The sequence below is a fragment of the Parambassis ranga genome, chromosome 5, assembly GCF_900634625.1.
Source record: "Parambassis ranga chromosome 5, fParRan2.1, whole genome shotgun sequence".
Lineage (NCBI taxonomy): Eukaryota > Metazoa > Chordata > Actinopteri > Ambassidae > Parambassis > Parambassis ranga.
In genome coordinates, this window is record NC_041026.1 from 15,549,713 (window position 1) to 15,569,819 (window position 20,107).

The 20,107-nt window shown below is 39.2% G+C and overlaps 1 protein-coding gene across 4 annotated transcripts in view; it reads left to right on the forward strand.

Annotated features, from left to right (window-relative positions):
• atp2b2 (ATPase plasma membrane Ca2+ transporting 2) overlaps positions 1-20,107 on the forward strand; it is a 66,786-nt gene that overhangs the window by 11,871 nt on the left and 34,808 nt on the right. For all 4 annotated transcript variants that reach the window (XM_028406368.1, XM_028406365.1, XM_028406364.1 and 1 more), the window contains exons 2-3: positions 6-745; positions 18,568-18,768. In XM_028406368.1, coding sequence (XP_028262169.1) covers positions 547-745; positions 18,568-18,768 — 400 coding nt within the window. In that variant the 5' untranslated portion in view covers positions 6-546. The remainder of the gene's footprint in view (positions 1-5; positions 746-18,567; positions 18,769-20,107) is intronic.

The window sequence follows — 20,107 nt, forward strand, 5'->3', positions numbered from 1 at the left end:
TATAGCATTGATGGGGAAGACCACCATGTAGAGACAGAGAGGCAGCGGAGGCAACAGCAGAATAGCAGCAATGGGAAGCCACACATGGAGCGGGTCTGGACTGCAGCCGTGGTGAGCCTGAGACCAACAGGACTTGCAACTACCGTCATTGCCCTTCTCAGGATCTGACCACTGGGGCTGTCCAACGCTTACCTGGATGCTCCCCACTTGTATTTTGTCATCCCCTCCTCTCCTTTTTCTCAGCTGCTCTCCGTCCTCTTCTTCTGTTTCTTCTCTTTGACGGTTTTTGATCTGCCGAAATCAGCCTCTACTGAAACAGAGAAGCTGCTCATCAGTTTATTACCTTGGATTTTTTTTCTCCCTCCTTAAGCTCTCTGTCTGCTTACTTTACCTACAAGAGGTATTGTTTCTTCCCCTTTCTTGGTTGGCGTTACCTGCTTGGTACCTATTTAGGATTTTTTTAATGAGACTGAGCTCCTGCAAGCTTTTTGTTTTACCTATAAGCAATAACAAACACTAATCTAACTGACTGAAATAGCCGACATCATGGGGGACATGTCCAATAGCGATTTTTATGCCAAGAACCAAAGAAATGAGGACAACCATGCGGCAGCTTTCGGCTGCTCGGTTATGGAGCTGCGCTCATTGATGGAGCTGCGTGGCACAGAGGCAGTGGTCAAGCTCCAGGAGGACTACGGGGGAGTAGAGGGACTGTGCAAACGACTGAAAACCTCACCCACAGAAGGTGAGTCCCCATGTTTGTCTATGAGTGTGTGCGTGGGTATCTATGTCAAACTGCATGCTCTGGTGTCAGGGACCTCAAAATGTGTCCTACTGAATGCACTTGATGATTTTACTGTACGCACCACCTGTTTTTATACTAAAATCTCTGGTCAAATTACACACATGCAGAAACCCTGTAAGGCACCTGGAGAAATGTGTAAGCACAAATGCACACAGAGGAGGGAGTCCCGTTTGAGGGGGACTAATGGAAATTCTTCTGAGCCAGTCAGTGTTAGACCTGTTTAGTATGCGCAGAAATCTCTCTGGACAGTTTAGCTGGCCTCACTCCCCCTCCCCTGCATAAAGCATCCCACCCTCCCTTGTCATCCTCCCATTCAGCCAATCAGCCATATCCTTATTAAGGAGCAGGTCGCTGAAGCAACACAGTAAAGGTTTTTGGCCATGTGGGATGTGCTGTGGTGTCTGCAAATGTAGACTGGGCATGGGGGGAATGAGAAAGTAGAAAATAATAATCAGACAGGTTTCCTATTCTTTATGGTCAGTTTAACAATTAGGGAAATATGTACACATGCTTCATACTGTGTAATGCCAATTATTAAGGTAGTATACTATATAAATTATAGCCCTATTTTCTTCTTCTTCTTCAGTCAAGAAATGCACAACAACATGGGTTTTTTCTCAAAATTAATTGTAAATGTAATGGAGTGAACCAGTAAACTTATTTAAATGTGCTACGTTCTCTACATATTGTATTAAGGCTTTTCTGTTCTGTCAGTTCCTGTGAGCATACAAAATGTATCTTTCTAATAGCTACACCTGTGTATTGAATATTTATAACACAGCTGTAATCATTCACCTCCACTGACGTTGGGATCGTTGATCAGTATTCATGTAGCGTCACCTCTGTGACATCAGACGTACCCAGTAACCTTATAGGTTGATAGTCAAACAAGATTGTGTTTCTTCTAATCCCCAGGTGTCTACTTCTAGGTCAATTTGTGGCAATGGTTACATCATAACAATGGCAGAATAAACTACATACAGCCTGTCACACATTCATATTACATAGTTATGTAAAGAGTCAATGGAAAAATAAATCTAAATGGGTTTGGAAAGACGAACACTGTTTTAGATATAAGACTGGTTCTTAGACTTCAGTTTTCTTGGTAGCCTCGTTCCATGTACCTTATACCTGTACTCAGGATGTAGTTACCTCTGTGCAGCCGTGTAGGTGACTGTGGGGTGAAGATCTAGCATTTCCCTCAGGCAGCCAGCAGGTGAATGGCATGAGTCATTCAGAGGCCAGATGGGTTGTCAGGCTGCAGCTTAGTTTCCAAGAAGGAATGGCATTGAGCTGCTTGGCAGATGACCTGCTTCTCTTTCAGATAAGAGAAAAAGAGTTGGTCACTGCCCACAGTACTACTATTTTGTCAAGAGGCAGCAGAGAGCTCCAACACATTTGAACTCTGGGTCCTTCTGGGCATGGAGCAAAGAACTGTAAGAGAGTGTTAAGGGAGGAAGACAGAAAGGGCAATCAGGGCTTTGATTAACTCTGACGCTGTGGCAAGTAGACAGATACATAAACAGTGTAAAAACCATGGAGGCTGACTTCTTTGGCCTTTAAGACATGACATGATGAAGTTTATATATTTATTTGTTTTTTTTATAATACTGGGAACAAAGCCTGTAATGTTATAACCTACTTATTTTAGCTGTAACTGCCAGGTACGACAAGCGGTGACCATTGCTCATCACCATATTTGGAGCATCAGTGCGAAACAATGCCTGCAGTGTTACAGCACTACTAAAATGAAACTGAATTTGAATTAGCAATTAAATTATCATAACAGACATAAAATTATAATTTAATTTCCCTATTCTTGTGTGCATACTGATTAGATACCAAACATTACAGTCTATCAGTGTGAAAAACACTAACCCAGGATCACAGCCTGCAGACATATAAAAATCAAACTTTTGTAATTATTAACATGCTTTCTGTCATGGATAATTGCAGTTCTTTAATCAAACATTTCACAATACCATCTTTATTGTCTTACCTATACTATATAACCTTAGTTAAGAGCAAAGTTCTTCTAATTTAGATAGAAAGTACACATATGTCCAAATGCTGTATCACGCTAGTAACCATAAAAAGAATAAAAATGGCTCTGAGGAGCAGTTTTGGTTCTGTTTAAAAGAGATGCTGCATTAATCAAAACACAAAAATCTCAAATGCCTTTCTATTAATTGTTGTCATTCTTGAATTTGATTAACAACAATACATGTGTGTATTTTGTGACTTAATCTATTAAACTATTGTCATAGAGGTGCTTTAGTATCATGTTTATTTTCAGTGGGTTAATCCATTTAACAGTTTATACAGTTGGAAAAAGTCTTGCACCTCTGGTAACTAGCATTATCCTTTTCCCCTTCCTACCCCGGGTAATAATAATCTTTTTTTTCACTGGTTCAGTTACTAAATGAAAACTGAGTATTCAGTATTCATTTGCATTAGTGATCCTAGCTGTTTCTATGTTTATGCAATGTGGGCCCCCCTGTGAGCAGTGTAAACGCTCTACAGAACATATGTTACCTCAGAAATATGATCGTGCAAATGATCCTTTAAGCTATTCTGTAATGTTTGCTGTCAGCATGTTGTGTGTGTGCTGCGCATGAGTCTCAGAGGCCTCCCCTTGATGCAAAGAGACCCAGACCATGCTTGACCTTTTAGCCCTGAAATGTATACTGTGTCCTAACCAGCCCTTTCACATGCGACTAGCACTTCATAAAGGGCCACAGAGCATGATGTAGCACAAAACCATAGTGGCTCTGTAAACATACAAATACAACGCAGAGGTTGCACTCTGACACAAATTCAGACCCTACAGGCACAGGGCTGCTACTACATCGTAGCTAGGGATCAGAAGAAAATGGCACAGATGGCTGCAGTTTGGTGTAGGACAACCTGGTAACTGTTATGTCTGATAAGAAATGCTTTTTTTACATTATTATATTTTAAAATATATAAGACGTTTATGGCTGCTGTAGGATACACAGGATAACATTTAACAATTGTGGATTCCCTGTCCCTCTCTTGTTCCATGTACTGTATATCTGCACCCAGGATGTAGTTACCTATGTGCTGCCTTGTAGGTGAACGTGGGGTGAAGAGCTAGCGTTTCCCTCAGGCAGCTAGCATGTGAATGTCATGAGTCATTCAGAGGCCAGATGGGTTGTCAGGCTACAACTTCTTTTCCGAGAAAGGTGGCACCAAGCTGCTCAGGATACAACCTGCTTCTGTTGAGATAGAAGTAAAGACGTTTGGCGGCTGTTGACACTGCAGCTATTTTCTCAAGAGACAGTTGAGAGCTGCAACACATTGGAAGCTTCTCCTGGGAGGGGAGTAAGGAATTGTGAGAGCGCGCTCAGCCATTCCTCGAGGGTTGAGAAGATGGAGTGGTGCTGAAGGTGTTTATAGTTTTTCATGTTGTGAGGGAGGGTATTTAGCTACATCTTTGCAGAAAATAAGGAGTAAATATAGATGTGTAGAACTTGCTTTATAAACAAGGAGTACAGTGGCGACATTTTCAGTCAATTTATTATTCAGGAATTGTCATTGCTGAGTATTACTGCTTTTTCATAATTTTCAGTGAAGTGCCTGCAGATCAGTATGATTTTACTCACCCAGACAATGGTGAGGGCTACAGTGTCTTATGCAGATGAGACCTGTCACGAAAAAGCTAATTAATATAGCAGAAATGTTGAAAAGGCAGGAGTTCAATCCAGATTTAAGTTTTCTATTTGAATACCCTGTATTATTACTAGTCTGCAGCTGAGCTATTTTATTTCAACCAAGATCGCTCAATTTTATATTCATTTTGTCACCCTTACCACTTTTTTCTTTCTTTGCCCTGTATAATTTCACTATCACGCCTCATTTCTTATTTCAGTATCCATACTACCCACATCTCTCCACCTGTCCTTGGCCTGCAGCTTGCCTAATGCGGCTATTTGCGTACACACACACACACACACACACACAAACACACACAGACACACACACACCTTCAACATTATCTCTCCTCAACCGCCGGAGATGGTTTTACTCCAGTTTTTCATGGAATCTAAACAGGATGCTTACCTTAACCGCAATGTAAATCTACACCTTATTCTCTCCTGATTGGTAATGATGTGTTGCTGGCAGACTAAAAATATTAACACCTCCACCTCATGTTTCCCATCATGTCTCTTTTTTCTCTTCTTCGCCTCACAGAACGTTAATAGAGCTATTTCAGGCTTGCTTGGGCAAGTGAAAATCTAATTTATTCTACATAGACAAATGGAGTTTTCAAACGAAGGCACAAAACCAGCTAATGGTTAACAGTCCAGTCAATAGTTAAGGACAGAAGTTGACTACATGTCACTGTCTCATTGCTTATAGCAATTGAGATGGAAAAGTAGGTTTCATGATTTCAGGTTTTGGATTGTGGCTCTGTTTGTGATCAGTTAAATGTTCTGTTTCCAGCTGCAACCACAAATCAGGACAAGGCAATGAACCTTTAACTCTAATGTAGGCGAGCATTTACAGTATTTGCCCCTTGAATACTTCCTAAATATAAATTTAGATTTTGAAAAATATTTACTCGACTTTGTAAACCTATCGTGGATGTCTCTTATTAAATGTTATTCTTGATTCTTTGTCCCTCCCCATGTCTTTTTTCCATCCCCTCCAGGCCTCCTCCTCATCAACCCTTCCACCTGTCCTTTATCTCTCTCCTCTTTCTTTCACCACTCTTTACCTCTCCTCCTTTCCTCTGCTCTCATTTCTATTTCAGTGTACTGGTCGGTCGCTGGTATCCCAGCGGGCCACTGTACAGCGTAGCCTAAATAGACCTGCTCTACATCTATAACCTTCATCATCATCTCTTCTTTTTCTTCTCTCACTTCTTTTTGTCAGTAACAATGCAATGGTGCTGGGAAAGTAGCACACCATTTTGTTTTTCTCTAAACTATTAAAAATTAAAAATTTAGTAGACTTTGATTTAAATTAATATGCCTAACAAAGATACTACTTTACTGTAGTTGGCTTTGAGCTGATTTGCCTGAATGAACACAGAACACAGTAAGCTTTGGTAAGAAGAAAAAAATGGCTTGCACAAATGCAGGTGACTAGTTGACTGAGGACAGATCCCAGAGGAGGAATGCTCGTGCACTGACTTGTGTGGCAGTGACATTGGTGGATGGCGACCAGATGACACATCGACTGTGGTGTGTTTGCCTGTATCATGTGCAGCGTTGGTTGATGGTTAGTGTGTACACACTCCAATCTCCAAGGTGAAAGCTCAGCATGTACTTTAAAACCATGCAGTACACACATCTCACATTAAATAATATAGGGGCTGTTAATAAGAATGTAAACTTGGTGGGACTGATATTGAAGTCATACCACTGTGATTGGCTAAAGTAATTTGTAGTTTGGCAGAAAATGTAGGGAAATAAAAAACCTGTGTCCTCAGTTCCTTTCTGGAAGTCTACAGGACCAAAGTGGGAACTAAGCCGTTTCCTGTTTCCCCTTCTTTCTTCCCCAGTCTCTTGCATTCACATCCCGATCTTTTTCATTCTAGTCTGTGTATTAGATTATAGAATATACAATAACATAATCCACATTTCTACACATTCCTTTTTTTCTTCTGTTCTTCTCATCTGTTTGTGCCACCTCTCCTCCTTGCTCCCTTTCTTTGCCATGGTCTCTCCATCCCTCCCTCCCTGATGATCATACTAATCACGTCCTCCAGTCGCAGCACCGTGAGCGCGTTCCCATCTGACGCAGTCTATTTAATCTCTGTCCCACAAGGGATCTCTCACATGGAACTGCCGTCTCTTTAATAAGGACAATTTCTCCTGCTCTGCAACTCCTCTGCTCCTCCTCTTGTATCTGCCCTCCCTTCTCATGCCCTCCCCTAGTGACTCTCTAAAAAGGCTAGAAGTGGTAGAAAGAGAGAAAATGAAATAGGAGGCAGTGAAGAGGAGAGAGAGAGAGAGAGAGAGAGAGAGATGGCTCTCAAAGGACAGATTATAAATGATACACAGCCATTTTGCTCTGTGAGGAAGCAAAACCAAACTGTGGGTTAGACACACACATGCATACACACCAATACTTGCACAGGTGTTCTTTTGCAGAATAGTGGCAGTGACCTTGAGGCAAACCGAAGCAGTATTGTAGGGCAGCAGTCAATCACAGCACTATATATGCAATATAAAGATGATTTAACATGGAAAGGAATGATCTGTCTGAAGGAGTCGTCCATGTCGTTGCTATGTCTTCAGAAAATATGTTATTTATGGTTAATAAACATGGAAGTAATGGATTGGCAGCCTCAAGTAAATGGGCACAAACCAGTTAGCCTAATTCAATGTAAGTTGAGTCTCCAACCTTGATATGTTGGTCTAACCTGAGAAGTCAGTGACTTACAAAAAAAGCAACCTACTTTACTATTAAAACCCATAAACCATTTTTGTGCGTTACAGCAAAAGCTGTGCAAAAGTTTTTGTTTGTGTAACAACATGAGCCAAGCCATGTGAATGTATCCGCTGGGATGTGTTGTAAAGTGCAATCACTTCCCCAATGCTTAGACTTTCATATGAGGCATTGGTTGCTGTCTCTAGAGAAGTACATTGTGGGCTGGTTTCCCTGGTAGGGATTAAGCAAGATCTCTGATTAAAACAAAATGTATGTCCATTAGACATCCCCTGGAAATCATACATATGATTTGTATTTGAGAAACTGACCTTGACTGTAGATGTCAGGAAGCCGTATTGCCAATATCCTGTATTAGAAAATAACAGAGTTAACAAAAGGAGTTATTTTGATGCTATTTCAGGCAATCACTTCAATGTGTGTGTTGTGCTTGTTTTGTGTTGATGTGTTTACAGTACAATACTGTGTACAGTAATAATGTGTACATATACACCAGTGTGGGCAGACACACAGATGCTGAACATGAACTGAGTGTACCAAGAGATGCTGACTGAATTAAGAGGACAGATGCCAAAAACCAGACTCTGGCCTGCTCCGTGTCTGTGTGAGTGTATACTGTAGTGTGCTGATTGTATAGACAGTAACAGTAACAGTATGACTGACAATATGCACTGTAGCATATTTTTATTTTTCAAAAATTAATAATGCATAAATACACATAATCTATTCATTTATTGTCTGACAAGTGGCTTTAAATTAAAGAGGGATCTTTAATTTCTAATCCTTACTTTTCATATGATATAGCGTTTAATACATTTAATCATTGCTTTTTTATTAAAGTACCAGAACCTCCCTTGATGCTTCTCTGTCGCAGGTTGCTGTCACATAATAACATCCAGTTGTCGTCCTCTGAAGAGTCCTGAATCTGAACTGGCTGGTGGGAGCCAGGAAGTATGGATAGTGAGTTGACAGGCGTGGTGATGCTTTTAGCTGTATATGCAGAGTCCTGGTCTATAACCGGCTTGTTTCTCTCCATGTCAGCTCTTTTCCTGAGTTGACCTCTCTCCTCTCTTTTCTCCTGCTGTGGGGCAGAATAAGGGTGTTGCTGTTGCTGCCAACACAGACAGAAAGGCATTTCCTTCTCAAGGGCACATAAACAGATACTGTCTTGAATCAGATCCAGCCCTGCCTTGCCCAAGGGTGCAGAACAGCTGTCTCTCAACTTTGAGTTTACACATGCTGTAGAGAGGAATAATCCATGACAAACCAGCCACACAGAATGAAACAAGGAACACTGACTCTATTTTTGGAGTTCTACTCCTTTTGCTTTGCTCATTGGCATTAAGGAACCAGAAGCCCTTTTAATCCCTGAGGGAAATAGTGATACTGCTACTGAGATACTCTCATTCACCTAAGGGCACAGGATCAAAGCACCACAATCAAACGATGCCTGATGTGCAAACACATAATTTCAGCTCCTTGTACTAATTTACCCCTCTTCTTGTGAAAGTGTCATTCAGCTCGTGTGGTTTTATCCTGTAAGTACATTCAAAGCAGGTCAGGAATCACTCTTTACTGAGGAATAATCTTTAAATAGTTACATAGCAATAATACACTACATCTTTATGTATCTAACCAAATTTACTATGGTTTGATTGCTCTGATTCTGATCCTAAATTGAGTATTGATGACTACTGGTGGTCAGACAATGCCGGATAACTTTGGGCCTGGGAATATGTGATGAGTATTTTTTTACTTTCAGGACATTTTACATTTGATAGAAACTATTTATTGAATAATCAAATACACATGCATTTCCCTGTATATAGTCTTCTAATTACTAATATTCTACTATTGATATCATAGCATTTTTCTATGCAATTACAGTAAATAAAAAAGGATTCTGTCATCAAAGAATTTGTTGTATGTGGAAAAATCAATGGGCTTAAGACAGTTTAAGAATATTTGTTTAACGTCAGGAGATGCATTCATTTTTGCATCAGATGTGTAGACGCAGAGTTTTTTGGATAGTCACAGTCACATTACAGTTCAGTCAAAACTCTAGGCAGAGATCAATATTGTTTCAACACTCTTGCCACAGAATTAGTCTTTGTCAGGTTTTATTGCATCAGTCTATTACGTTGAAATATTTTATTAGTATCTTTTTAATTTTATTAAGCTCAGCATTAAAAGCATTGTTTTGGTATGTATTGTTTTTAATTCAGGTTCTGTTTCCCCGTATATTATCACCAGCATCTAACCCAAACAGTGTTTCCCCCTGCAGTTCCAAGCAGACAGATAATGAGGGGCGCATTAGAGTGTGTTGATTTCCCTTACCTGTCATGACTATTTCATGACTCTCTCTGGTAGTTTGAATTTTAATGGCTGTCCCTATTGTGTCCGGAGCTTATCTGAGCCTCTGGGCGAAACCAGAGCCTGACACCCAGATGGGAGACAGCAGATAGACCACTGTCACTCTGCCTTTCAGCCTCTTGGCCCGGGATGCTCTCCCTTTTCACTCCCAGGGGGGCAGGATTGTTGACTTGTGTGAGTGTGCATGCACTGTGTTTGTATTAAATGTTTGTGTGTCTTTGTGTGTGTGCGCTTCATTTACCATGTTAGCTAAAAAAATATTTATATATATAATAATTGGCACAAAATTATAAATTGCATTTTTTTTCATCAGAATTAGAATCAGAATCAGAAATACTTTAATAATCCCAGAGAGAAATTGAAAGCTATAAAAGTCTACTGGGAAATATGTTTAAAATTTTAATTGAGATTTTGATGTGCAAAAATCTGCTTCTATTTCTGCAGTGATGCATACAACGGCTCATATATAACTGCACCAAAAGCCTGGTCACACATGAGAGGAGTAGAGAACAGATGTGTGTGTTCGTGTGTGTGTGTGTGTAAAAGAAAGTGAGAAACTCAGGGGGCTGGGTTGTTACAGTCAGCCACAGCTGTTTAATTTTTTTTTTCGAGTGTCGGTAGGTGAATAAGAATACTATAGCTATGGCAAGTATTAATACAAATTAAGCTTATGTTAACTTTAGCTCAGTTAGCTCAATATAATACAGTATATGGATTGTTGAATGAAAAGAGAATGATGGAGGGATGAACAAATAGGAAGGATGCAAAGATAGATTGCCTGATTGAATTAATGGTTGAACAGTCTGGAATTACAGGATAAAGTTACTGACCCTATTACTCTTTGCACCTTATGACTAAGCAGTTGTGTCTAAACGTGCTTGCATTCTCTCACTGCCTCTTTTTAGAACACACACACACATATCCTCACACACAGACTATAAACAGATGTCTCATTAATGTTGTGTCCATATCTCGGCATTTGAGTCTCAGAGTCTCAGATGGTGGAAAAGATTCACTAATTGAATTATTTTGTTTTTGATTGCCTGCTGTGGATTGAAAAAGAATGCCTACAGACACACTGAAGCTATAATTCTGGTCAGAGTTAGTTTTTTTTGTTTTTGTTACCATAAAACATACATCTTTCATGACCCCGGTTAAATTGCAGATAAGCTATAAGAAGAAATTTGAAGTCTGGTTTGATGGAGTGGATTTATCTACACAATCTAAACCTGTTACAATTATAACACCACAATGTGTATAGGATGATTAATCATGCAGACCTAGTGGGTCACAGGACCACACAGTCCCATAGATAGGCTACATGATGAAACCTCACCACAATAAATAATCATCTAATGAATTTTGAAAGGGACCATATGCACTGAAGCCTTGATCCCATATGAGTCACTGTCTGTTTCTGCTTTTTTTCCTCTCAATGCTGCTCTTGATAAAGATTTTCAAAGAGGTGTAAATTAAACCTTTGGGCATTCAATTTTTATAATATAAGCAGCTTAAGTACTAAAATATATGTGTTTTTTGTTTGGCTTGTACTATAGGTTTGTTTTTTCCCCTTTTTAACATTATGTAATTTGCTATTTCTCATTTTGAAATGAAAAGGAAGCTGTAAAAAGTTAATTGAAACATAAGAGCTTGTCTACTTTGGGTCAGAGGGTAATAGCTTTAAAATGAATGTGGGATGCATTATTTAGTCTTTCACACCTGAAGATTTTGTTCCTTCTTCATGTATTTGTCACTCTATGATTTTCTTTCTAAAATTTATGCTGATATATACTGAAAAGTAAGAATGCTGCTGTAAGTAATTATCAGTTATCCTACAAAGTGAGTTGTGTGTATGTGTTAGTGAGAGAGAGAGAGGCTGTGAGCTGTTAGCTGTGTTGTCTCACTCCACTCTGCCATTTCTCGCATGAGTCAGACTTATAGAGCACAGTGCCTGACAGCAAAACTCACCCACTTGTACAGCTGCCCCCACAGACACACACACAAACATGCACACACGCAAACACACTCGCACACAATTGCATATTTTATTTTCGGCATTACAACATACATTTATTTTGGTTGGAGATTGTTGGAAACGGTTAAAAACCGGCTCTGGAATTAGAGTCGTATTCTAGAAGCTGTTTCATCAGAGACTTAAAATGCAACATTTTTTTGTGCGTTTCTAATGAGAGATCAAGACGCTTTTAGCTCGTACCACTGTCACACTTACCGTTTCGGGGACATTTGGGAAAATACGGTAACTTAATAGAGTGTTTGTAAATAACTTTTATAGTAGACCTAGAATTTGTTAAAATAATAATTAAAAACAACATAAGAAGTATACAAGCAGATTTAAACTCATCCAACACTCACTCAATTCGCCTGATAGCTGGATCAGCTACATATTTACTGTAGAGATGTTTGTGTCATCAAAACAAGAAACACAAATGTTGTTACATTGCTTTTTCCTATAAATTACCTAAAATAATCACTGATCATATTTTTCCTCTAACATAAAAGGCTTTGTTGTACTATGGTATCATACACATACTGTGTAACCATGCACATGCTGACATACAGTACACTCTGATGGGAAAGGCATGGTGTTAGAAATTGCACTGTGTCACTTTCCACACCATTAACTTTTAGATGGGACTGTCCGTAGGGGAATGAATGATCTATGTGTTTGTGTGTGTGTCCGTGATCATGTATGTGTGTCCGTTTGACCCTGTGACTGTGCATGAAATCACAGTTGTTTGTTTACATACAGAACAGTATGTGTGTTTGCATGTTTGGCCTGTGAGAATGTGGCTGCTTAGTGGCCTGTGCATAACACATTGCATGCGTGTTGCTACACTGAAGACACGTCACATCAATTCCTTGCAGAGATAGCTTGCTGGCTGCCCTGGCCTCTTGTGCTCTGAATCATGACAGGGTGTATGCAGCACTCAGGAAATTGATGCACATAAAACCACATTGCAAACCCAGCATAAAGAGCCAAAATAACCCAAATAAGACAATGACCTAACCTCCCTGGACACATAAAAACATGTGTGTTTTGGCAGCAGCAAAGTGGCACAATCAGCCTGTTCAGAATTTGTTTCCACTGTGGTAAGGAACACTTGGGCTTAAGAGGTCACATAATAGAAAGCCTTGTTGAGTTTTGTCAATCTGCCTTGAGCCCCACTCCAGTTTTTAGGCTGCTCAGAAGTACCAACCCTAGTACTCTTTTCTCCCCTGAAAATAGCACCAAAAAGGATTATATAAAAAAAAAAGTTGGAAACAGTCATGATGTGTAGTCTCTAGGGTAAAAAAAAACAGTGGCTGGTTCCTTCTGTCCATCTAAGAGCTGCACCACTCAAAAACTTTCAATCACACCATGAAAACCCTTTTTAAATGAAGACATGTATTTTATTTATGTGTGTAATTCAGTCCAAATGAGCATCCAATGACATTAAAATTAATTTTGTGCTGTTGCTCTTTCCCCACCTATCACATGACTAAATCACATTTATTTGGATTTGTATCTGTATAGTATTCTACCATGATTTAGCCTGACTCCCCCTGTGTTTGGTGGAAGCAGAGGCAGTGGAGGGGAGTGCCATTTCTGGCATGGGTCAGCAAATCTAAATCCGTTTTTTACCTACTTCTGTCTCTTCACATTATAATTGCCGTGCTTTTTCTCTAAATGTTGTTTTCGTAACTGTTTGTAAAAACCTTGAAAGCATATTCAGAAGGTTGAATCAAGGCATCTGGACTTGCAAGATGCTTTGCTTCACCCTTCTGAATGAATATGACCTGGATGACTGAGAATCTTCATCCAACTTGAAAGCATATGCACTGCAAGAACTGTATCGCCTTGGCAACTGAACTTATATATATATTAAACAAAGTCAGTAAACCATGAACCATTTACATCACAGTTTGTACACACAGGAAAACTGAATCACAGTTCACTTGATTGAACACATACAGTAAATCAAGCATACGGGGTGCATTCTAAAAAAGATGATTATTAAGCTTTTTTCTGTGCTGTCCCACTCCCACCCGTTTGCATGATCCATAAATGTGGGCACCATACTTTTCAGTCTTTTTACATCCTCTCCTTTAAGCCATTTTGCTATTCTTCCTTTGTGGATATGGTAACAAGCCTCTCTTCTTTTATGGCATAAAATGGTGTCATTATTGTGGAGGTCATTCTCAAGGACGCTGTGACACATTTCTCCATCAATCCCTCTTCTAATAGGAGCATGATAATTACCCACCTTTTAGCCGCTGATGGGTTATTATTCATAGAGTTACTCCATATCCAGCCTACTCTCATTCTCTGTTTCAGTCCCCGTCTCTCTGTCTCTTCTTCACACTCTCTGGTGCTCTGTGAGTCACACTTCAACCTGCTCTCTCTCTCTCCCCTGCATCTTTCTAAAATGGTGAAAGCTGAGAACACATTTTCACTATTGATTTGCTGCAGGAAAAAGCATCAATATTTTGTGTCTTTATGATAATGATGATGATCGTTGCCGTAGAACCCTGTTGCCATGGCAACTTGTTTTGGACACTGAAGCACATAGTAATGTGAAGTGGAGAAAAAGTTGAGACAGATGGATGAAAAAAAAATCAAAGGGAGAGCCCAGAGAGATGCCTTTTAAAAAAATAGGCTAGATCAGTTCATTATTATAGTTATTATTTTTTTTTCATAAATGCAATTTATCTTCTACACTGCTGTGATGTGGTAATTTTACAAGGACATTTAGAGGTCATCACTTTATTTAATCTATAATGGACTTGTCTATGTTCTTATATGGATTTGCACACATACAAATGGATATACATGCATCTTCTTGGACAGAGAACACACACATATAGACACACACTTACTTATTCATATTCACACATTTTCTGAGGTTCAGAGTCACGGGTATTTCCACTCAGCGAGTGGGATGCATAGTGTTTCCATGGAGATCTATTTTAAGCTGCTGACAAAAAACTGCAACTGTTAAAATATGCCATCATGTCCCCCACCCCGACTAAAAAAAAAATCCTGTTTCATCTTGTGCAGAGAGGATGGCGTAACATTTTTTTTCTTTTCATGTTCCTCTCCTGTCTATTTGGAAACAGGATGTTAGGCAGGTACCATTTGTCAAAGCACATGTTGATCACAGATCCTGCTATTACCTGCATTACATACTATTAATAATAGAGTAACATCAGTGGGGTAGCAGAATTTCATGTTCATATTTTAAAGAATGTCTGTCAATGTTTGGTTGTAATATTATTTTGTAATCTAGTAAGGCACAGTTCAGCCAGGTCTTTTAGACAATCAAGCTTAGGCATTTAAAAGGACTACAGTGGCTGCATCTAACTACACACACACACACACATTTCAGTAACACACTAAATAGCTTTTACTTGAATTTGCAAAGTCACCATGATGCTCACTGTTTCTCTTACAGTATATGATGATGATCTAAAATTGATGTAATCTAATACTAAAAACAGTACATCATTTAATATATCATTTGTCATAGGTGGACTCATATTTCCTTTTGGAAAGCTTCTGAATTATTCCAACCTTAATTAAAACTATTACAAAGTGCTTTGCATTGAACAATTATAAATACTATTATACATACCCACAGACTGATCCTCTATATACTGTGCTATAAATACATGCAGAGGACATGAAGTTAGTTTCTGTGAGAGAAACAGGATGCCAAAGCTGGGTGAAACTAAACAACCACTCCAAAGAATAATGGCACAGCACAGGACAGTCACCTCCACAGAACAACTGTTCAGCTACACCTCAAAGAAAAGGACACTAATTTGAGGACAATAATGTTCACATTTTAGAGACATCATCTTTCTGCTACATAAAATGCAGTGCTTCCATCCATTCCCAGAAAAGTTTCACTCCAAGTCACGTGCCCAGCAAAAATACAACTTCAGATGTATCCCCTCTTTGCTGCAAAAAATGCAATCATCCAGGTTTGTATATCTGTGCAATAGACATCCAATTGAGTTGTTTTTTTGTGTCAGGTTTCACTACTAAGTAATGAACTCTCACACAAAGGCCTCTGTGCAATCAGCTTTAATCCTTCCTAAGAATGTTGTGACTCATCTGTTTATCACCATTCTTTCTGCATCTACCTCCTCAAAATCCAGTGCCAGAGTGGTTAGGTGGGCTGACAGTATTTAGCCTGCAATATTTCATAATCTGGCAAATGAATCTTTCTCAGTAAGCAGCACTGCAGTTAGAAAGGCTTGATAACGTAGCAGACGGTTTTCCAGGAAGCACTGAGCGTTTAAATGGTAGAGATTGATTACAGTGTAGCTCACATCTCAAGGGCATTTAAGGAGAATGTAGTTAAAATATTTAACAAGGTTAAATGTTATTCTCAACCTATCACATAGCAGTTAGCATAACAGCAAATGAGCTAAGATGCTGCACTGTATGTTTTATTGTAATGTGAAATGACTTCTACCCCTTTGTAGAATGGTGTATTTGCATACTATAACTAGCTCCTGAGCTCTGGACTGATGGATTCAAAATGTGGAATTTAAAATCAGCATATGTATCTGTTGCTTTATCCGCTGTGGAAAACAATTCTGAAGATGTGGTGTTGGAAGTAATATAAGTAAATGCATTGAAAGCAGTAGGGTTCCTGTGTTTGTGTATTCATGTGCAGCACTGAGGTATCTGTCTTTAAGGGGTGTTTGTGTCCACCCAACTGGAACTGGCTAAAGACCGATTATACAGTGTGAGCTCTAGTTATATCATGTGATTGTGCAAGCAACCACAGGCTTGCTTGGCCAGCCTTAGTACACACACACAAAATCATGCAGGCAGTCACGACTCACTAACCATGCGCACAGAATCATGTTTGTGTGGTATGCGAGGCAGGGTGCTGTGGAGATCAATGGGAGAGCATGCTAGGTCTTCTCACAGAGACAATTAAAAGAGAATGGATAATGAGGCTATTTATAGACTGATCTATTTGTAACCAGGGCATTCTCCAGCGTAGGAGCTGGGAATTGTTCTCTTTTAAGCCTGCCTTCCTTCTGTCCTCACCTTCTCTTGCAGTCACATCTGAAGCATTGTCATGCAGCAGTAATGTTATCAGGTGCAATCCAGGGCCACTCCTGGGAGACCCAGTGACGCACCACGCATGACATAATGCTGTGGTAATGTCTGCGGTTGTGAAGGAGAGAGAGAGACAGAGCGAGCAAATGTGAATGCACACTGCTTATGTGAGGAAACCGATAATGGCATGGCACCCAAATAGAATAATGTAGCTTGATGTTTTACGTGATGTTTCACGTACATATACTTTACATTTTTTGAAACCTAAATAATGAAGGTTATTATTGTAACTCTATTGCATTTTAGAATGAGGAGATCAGTTTATATAAAGTACTAGTTTGCTGATATATTCCTAAATAATTATTTATTTATATTTGTTTATTTATTTATTTGGGTGAGGACTTGAACACTTGATACAAATACAAAAGCATAAGGCATAAGATGGATGGATTTAGCTTGAAGCTAATTTCTATCCATAGTTCTATATAAGACCATTATGACAGACAAACAAAAAAGAGATATAGACTCAAGCACAGGGCAGTTATGTCTGATCCTTTGAACAAATCAATAAAATCTGTGCAGTGAACCTTTTTTTGCACAAAACAGAAGCACTGTCCTTCTAAAATGTGACTGTCACTATAGATTAATCATTTATTCAGACAAACAACAAGCAAAAATAAAATCAAGGTTATTTTTTCAACTATACAAATTCTGCTGGAACAAATAAATATGCTGCAATACAAAGAAAAATAGTTTAGTGAAATTGCCTCAAATATAAGCTTCTTCAACATAATGTTGTAGAGTATAGGTGTACTGGTAGACATACATTCTCCATAGATTCTCAGTACCCAACATTTTTTACCGTGTAAGATTTCCGTTTGATGTGCCCTGTGATCCAAACATTAACAGTGAGAGTCTATTTATGTCTGCTGTATGTTCTCACACTCCCGGAAAGGAAACTGTAGAGGATGAGACCCACCTGGAATGTTTTGGCAGTATACCAGTTGTTGTCAGTTTTTTGCATTCCATTAGGTTTATCCCATAAAGGTGTGAAGGCACAAGGCGTTTTTAATTATTCTTGTACAATGTGTTACCTCACAGCGCATGTTTTAATTGACCTTCCGGCACAGCAAGAACCTGCAGCCATGTCTCTGTTCTCATAGTTCACACTGACTGCAGCTCTCTAGGCTCTGGTAGACAGCATTTGAGTTACTTAACCATTCAAGGTGGCCATTTTCAAAATGCTTACACTGCTGTGTTGTAAAATACAGAGCCATGACCCAAAAACTGAGAAATAAAGTTATAAATGTTGTGTATTATTATTTCCTTTACTCTAGAAACAATATCAAGACAAACAGCCATGTCTCACACCAACTTAAATTACAGCCATTGTCAGGATAGCAGTGAGAAAAATGCATCATATACACAAAAATATGTACACACTGGATTATAAAACCGGAGGATAATTTTCAGGAGATCTAAAAGTAGTTGCTTTGAGCCTGTATGTTCCACATAAAAAGGTATTTATATATAATAGTTTGTGGTGGATGAGAAGGTGGATAAGGTCAAAGCACAAGGCCCTCATCTCTGAAGCAGAATTATATAAGGAATGCAGGACTGCAATGACTCAAGCTGGCAATTAGAGATTGTTACTGTGTGGTTTGAGAAAGAAGAAAGGCAGAAAAAAAGAAATTAAAAAAAAACATTTCAGCTGAGGTCTAAGCTCACTGTTTTGTAGGGGAAAATGTCAACATTAAAATTAAACAGATTAAGGTTTTGTGACATTAATTTTTAATAATTAGATGTTATATAAAGTGTCTTTGGTTTTTGATATGCTTTACTATAATTAACTCTCCATATAATGACTTTCCATGTCTTCCTCCCTTAGGTCTTGCAGGTGCCCTGCCTGATCTGGACAAGAGAAAAGACATATTTGGTAAAAACCTGATACCTCCAAAAAAGCCAAAAACCTTCCTGCAGCTGGTATGGGAGGCCCTGCAGGACGTCACCCTAATCATCCTAGAGATCGCTGCCCTGATCTCCCTGGGCCTCTCGTTCTACCATCCTCCTGGAGAGAGTGGCGGAGAGAGTAAGTGAACCAGCTGCCGTGATGTCACTTTCTGTAAAATCTTCTTTTTGTTATTCATTTCAAGGTCTTCAGATAGACAGAAAAACATGCACATGCGCATGCACACACACACACACACGTGCCAGTATCTTGTATATCTTTACTATTGCACAGAACAGCAGGAGCTGTAATTGTGTTGGCCTGCTGACATCACATCCTCTGACTGGCACTGACATAGTGTGTGTGCATACATGTAAGTGTAACCGGTCACACTCTGTAACTGATCGAGCACAGGGTCATTTTTTTGTGTGTGCGTTCCTGTGCCTTTGTGCTTATTATGGCTCAGTTAAATGTGCATATGAAAGGTACTGGGAAGGTTAATGAAGTGTTGAGTAGAGAAATAACCTTGAGATCTCAAGGCCCATACATCAGCCCTGCGAGCCGTGAAACAGGAAATGAAGACGGAGACCATAACGAGATGCTGAGTCAGCGACATCGCTCATTGCTCCCTGTGTTATCACAGTAATGGAATTCAGTTATCCTGCCAAAGGGACCAGTCATCAATTTAGGGGTTCTAAAAACTCATGAAGCCCAAAATACCAGAGAACAAAGAAAAAGTTGCCTCTGCTTCTGTAATATGCTTGACTTCGATAAAGAAAATTCGAGTTAATTATTATTAGGTGTTTGATTGTGATTTATAAGGTCAAGATGGAGTACAGTAATGAAGTAATGTAATCTTCCTCAGTTAAGCAATTTTTGCAGTAAACTTCATTAGAGTTTGTTCATCAATTATACCTACAGACATTGCATTTCTGCATTGCTTCATGAATGAGCTCTTTGAATCAGCAAGTCCAAATAAAGCAGGGAAAGCCAAAGGCACCAAAATGCTAATACCTATGTCTGCACAAACATAATCAAGCTTTCCTTTAACTTAAGGCAGAAAAGGTGCCAATAAGCAAGTTTATCTTTTCATATTTGTAATCATATGTATAATGTGTATTTATAATATGAATATCAATCAGAACATAAACTGCTGCAGATATGAATAGATATGAAGACCAAAGCAAATCAGAAAGATATAAATGCACAGCACTTTAAATCAGCATGTTATTTGGAAAAACATCAAATGGCTACATGCTTGGGTGTTGCAACAGAGAGATGGACTGCAGACGACAGGACATGGGACATGTGATGCAGAGTGGCATCCACAGACAAGGTCCCAACAAATACTGTACAAGCCGTTTGTGCACATTATGAAAACCACAAGTGAAGAGTGGTATTAAGAATAATATATCCAACTAAAGTAACAAATTATCACAAGCTGTTGGGATGACTTTATTCTTATTTAAATATTAGGGGG